Raw genomic sequence first — 4,813 nt, forward strand, 5'->3', positions numbered from 1 at the left:
CTCCGGCCTGGCCCGGCCCCCCGGGGCTCAGAGGGGACAGTCCCCGCCCCGGTCCGCAATGGGATAGACCGCGCCCCCGGCACCCCACCCCCGACTTCCGGGTCTGATGGCCCCATCCTATAGGGATCGTCCTGGCCCGTGCTCCCCGCCCCTCAGGCGCGCGCCAGCCCGAGACCCTGCCCCGCCCCAACCGGGCGCGCGCGGTCCTTCCTTCCGCGCGAGCGCGGGGTGCCTCAGGGGCGACGGCGGCGGCGAACTCAGGACCAACTTTTCAAGCCTACCGCCATCTTTTGGGCGTAGAAGTTCCCAGCCGGCCCTGCGCGCCCAGGAGGACTGACCTCAGTCCTCCTGCAGCTAGGGCCTGCGGCGGCGCCGTGGGAAGGAGGAGAACAGTAGGAGAGGGTGGGGGGAATACGCAGGCGCAGTCTACCGAGGGGACCGGGCTGAGAGGGAGGTAACGAAGTACTGGTTTGCTTCTCTCCCTCCCAGCACGACGCTTGGAACGTTGGCGGCCCATTTAAACTCTCGTACTTTAGACCTCCACAAGCGGCCTCTGCCCGTCCCTTTCCTTCAGCCTTGTTCGAGGAGACAAGGACACAGGCTCCCTCCAGTTCAGGCCCCCGCCCTTCCTCGGGAGAAACTGACCATTGACCGGGTGTGTGGGTGGCCATAGGGCGAGCGGGCGGACTAGGCGCGCCCCCTACTGGTTGCAGTGGGCGCTGCAGGCCTGTATTTCCCACTCCACGTGGGACCTTCAGGTCTGGGGAAGGGACTGGACTCCAGAGGCAAATGGCTCAGTGCAAGATGAGGTTTTTTTTTTTTTGGATTTAGCCAATAAGAGGAATGTATTCTGCTTGACTCTTTATATTTATAACTGCCTTGTGGTACACAAGATGATGTGTAAAGTGCTTTGCAAACTGCATATTTAAGATATTATAAAAATGTGTTGTCTCCTATTAGAACGTAAGTTCCTTGAGAGTATGGGCACTGTAGGTTTTTCCAGTGCTTGGCCAGTGGTCAATCAATAAACATTTATTAAGCCCCTGCCATATTCTAGGCACTGAGCTAAGTTGAAGGGATAAATACCAGAAAGGCACGAGAAAGCCCCTCCCTAGTCCCAAGGACTCTACTGTCTAATGGGAGAGAAACTGTGCAAAAAACTGTACAAACAGGCTACATAGAGAATTAATTGGAAATACTTTTAATCAATAGAAAGAGGCACTAGCATTTAAGTGACCTAGAAAGGCTTCCTGAAAAAGATGGGATTTTAGCTGGAATCTCAAGGAAACCTGAGGAAGATGAGGAGGGAGAGCATTACAAAGGGGTCAGCCAGAGAAATCCTACAGATGGAAGACAGACCTGCAACAGCAAGAGGATGAATGTTGCTGGATCACAGAATATCTTCTGGTGGATAGGGCTGTAAGGTGTAAGACTAGAAAGGCAAGTATGGACCAGGCTTCATTATTGTATATCTGATACAAAGAGTTTGTTTTTCCTTTTCTAGTGAGGGAAGGAGATAATAGATTTTTGTTAGATTAAAAAAAATTTTAATCAAGCCTTACAAATTGCCTGTTTCAATTTGGAAGGGATCTTAGAGGTGATTTAGTGTAACTTCTATTTTACAGATGAGGAAACTAAGGCAACTTGTGGGCTGGGTTTGGTGTCCAGAGGGCTTGGTTTAAGAGACCAGGTTTGCTATTTAAAAGCTGTAACCTCATGCAAATCACTAAGCTGCCTAGGCCTCAATCTAGAAACAAACCCAGCTCTTAAAAGAGTTTACTTAATACTGGAGAGATAACAAATACATCTATCAGTCTATGAAAAACAAATACAAACAATGGGGCACTAGTATAGAGGGGAGGTGCAGAGAAGATCAGGAAAGGTTTCAAGTAAATGTTTAAGTTGAGCTTTGATGTCAATTAGGGATTCTTAGAGGTGGAGATAAGTTGGGAGTGCATTCCAGTTACAAATAATGGAATGTTGTGTGTGAGAAATGGAGCAGTCAGGTTAGCTGAACCGAAGGCTACAAGAAGAGGAAAAATATATGATAAACCCAGTAATAAAGGATTTTAAAATGGAAAACAGGAATTTGTCTTTGATTCTGTGAAGATAGGATTAACTCTACCTTTTTCTATTTTTAGCTAATCAAATTAAGAACTTAAAGTACCCCTACTAACCATTAAGTATGAGCGTTTAGAAGTCACTTACTAAAGTAAGCTCACACCTCCAAAGGTCACTGCCCCCCCCCAACCCCCACCTTGGGCGGTGCAAATTGGAAGACTGCTATTGGTTCTCTGTATAGTGGGGATGCACAAGAAGTGAAGTTGAGAAAACTGCTTTAAAAAGGCCAGCTTGAAGATTCAGTCATTCTCTCTGGTCAGTGAGCCAGACTGGAGGAATTTGGAGGGTGATAAGAAACTAATGGAGTTTATTGAGAAGGGGAGTGAAATGTTTTTTTAGTGAAACAGGCTGCCTCAGAAGGGTTGTCAGATGACCATTTATTGGGGACATTGTAAAGGACATTTCTGTTCAGGTATAATATGAACTAGTTGATAGTCTGAGATTCCTTCCAACTCTAAGATTTTTTTAATTTTGTGAATGTTATTAGTTCCTGGAGGTAGAAAAGGACCTAAGTGCACTCCATGGCTTCATTAACATATTAATATAATGATTCTGAACTCGGATAAGAATTGGCAATTATAAACTAAAACTGGAAGCAACTTTAAAAATCATCTAGTCACACTCCCTTTCAAGGCAGCCTTCTGCGGGTGCTTGAGGTAAGATCTGTGTTTGGTGCTAGGTGTCCTATAATAGGACTGGCTAATGATACCATAACTTTTCACAGACCCTGAGCTAAATGACCAGCCAAAGAAATGCCAAGGCAGGCAAACCTGGGTACTTCAGGTCAAAGTGAATTCACCAAATGTTCCCCTTGCACCAAATAAGCTTTTCTTTGATTCGTTGTCCTTATATGCCAAGCACATGATAAAGATAATCTGAAAGATTTAACTTTCAGACTATCTTGACTCTGACCCCTACTTCCTAGGTTGTACAGAGTAAAAAATGATCTTATATCTTATTCCCAGCTGAGACACAAAGCAAAACAAACAACTGTGTTTCCTTACAGAATAAAATTAAATTTGTTGTTCAGTCATTCAGTCACACCCAACTCTTTATGACCCCATGGACCATGGCACATCAAGCTCTTCTATCCTCCATTATCTTTCAAAATCTGTCCAACTTCATATTCCTTACTTCTATGACACTATCTATCCATTTTATTCTTTACCATCCCCTTTTCCTTTTGCCTTCAATCTTTCCTAACATCAGGCTCTTTTCCAATGAATAGGTTAGCATAGACGCACAAATAAGCATTGCTCCCATTTTCAGGCTTCCCAGATCAACACAGCTTTTTTTCCTTCCTACTCTTATCACATTACCTCCTGCTTTCTCATGCCTTTTAGAGGGTAACTTGGGACTAGTCAGGTGAGCCATGGGGACTAGTGGGAGTAATGACCATTAAAACTCCCAGCAAAGGCAAACAGAGGTTCCAGCTTGCTCCAAGGTGCCTTGTTCCAGCATACTTTAATACTCTTTCCCTTTGATCTTGGTGACTGTCTCTGCTTAATACCTGGGCAACCAATCTCTCTTAACTCTTTTGCTTCTGGTTGTCAGCAAAGAGAAGGCAGGGTTCCCTCCTCTCACCATCCCCAGTAGTCCATAGCCAATGTTCACTAACAACCAGAGGATGTTGAGGCTTCCCTGTAGCCTCTCATTAACCTCTGGCAAAAAAAAAAACCCTTGAAGTCCAGAAAAGTTATTGGCCTAAGATTACACCTAGAAAAGGACAGAGCAGGGCTCCAATGAAGGTCTTTTGATTCCAATTCCAATAGCCTCATCCCTAGAAAAGGGTTCTTAACTCTGGGGCAGTGAATTGTTTTTTTTAATATTATGATAACCATATTTTAATATAATTTGCTTATAAGCTTGTGTATTTTATGCATTCAAAATTTTCTGAGGAGGATCCTTTGGTTTTACCAGCCTTTCAGAGGGGTACATGACACACAGTAAGGTTAAGAACCATGTGTGACTGGAGATTTAAGTGAATGGGATTTTTTGGGCCGACGATTATCCATGCCAAGCTACTGGCAAGGGTTACAAACAAAAGAAGTATTCATTTCTCTGGGTCTCAGTTTCATCATGAAAGGGATGGACCTCTAAGACTCTTTCCAGCTCTAAAGGTATAATCCTAAAACTAGCTTTGTAAGCTAGCCCTCCTATAAGTGGCCCCATATTGTACAACACTCCCACCTAGTGGAGATTTTAATGTCTTTAAAACTTCTGTATACTCAACCCAATGCAAATGACGACCTTCAATAAATTAGTAGATAATGGTCTTAGAGAATTGTCACCCCCCCTCCCCAAAATAATCATTCTGCAGACACACTGTTGATAAATCCCTCCAGATTGTTATGGTAGCTCTAAAGCAAGAGACATGGTCCTATACTCCTTATATAGACAAAGTATGTTGAAACTTTGGCCCTGAGGAACCTTCAGAATGTTATCTGGTATAATCAATTTGTCTTAATGACTGATGCATTACCCCCTTTAAACAACAATTCAGAATTATCCATTATGCCTACATGAAATTATAAAAAGCAAAATAAAAAACTAGAACCAAAAGAACATTATTTTCAGCTACAAATTAATGTTTGAAGATTAGCTTATAAATGCCCACCTCTAGAGGAAAAAACCTGATAAATAGAAATATGAAAGACATAGCTTACTGTAACATGGAAAATGGCAGGGTAGA

At 43.5% G+C, this 4,813-nt stretch overlaps 1 protein-coding gene across 1 annotated transcript in view; it reads right to left on the reverse strand.

Annotated features, from left to right (window-relative positions):
* The window catches only part of CCM2 (CCM2 scaffold protein), a 128,891-nt gene extending 128,220 nt beyond the window's left edge, over positions 1-671 (reverse strand). Inside the window, exon 1 of the mRNA XM_044676571.1 lies at positions 282-671. Within this exon, the coding sequence (XP_044532506.1) occupies positions 282-671 (390 nt within the window). The remainder of the gene's footprint in view (positions 1-281) is intronic.
* Between the last annotated feature and the right edge of the window lie 4,142 nt (positions 672-4,813).

This window comes from Gracilinanus agilis, chromosome 1 (genome assembly GCF_016433145.1).
Source record: "Gracilinanus agilis isolate LMUSP501 chromosome 1, AgileGrace, whole genome shotgun sequence".
NCBI classification, from domain to species: Eukaryota; Metazoa; Chordata; class Mammalia; order Didelphimorphia; family Didelphidae; genus Gracilinanus; species Gracilinanus agilis.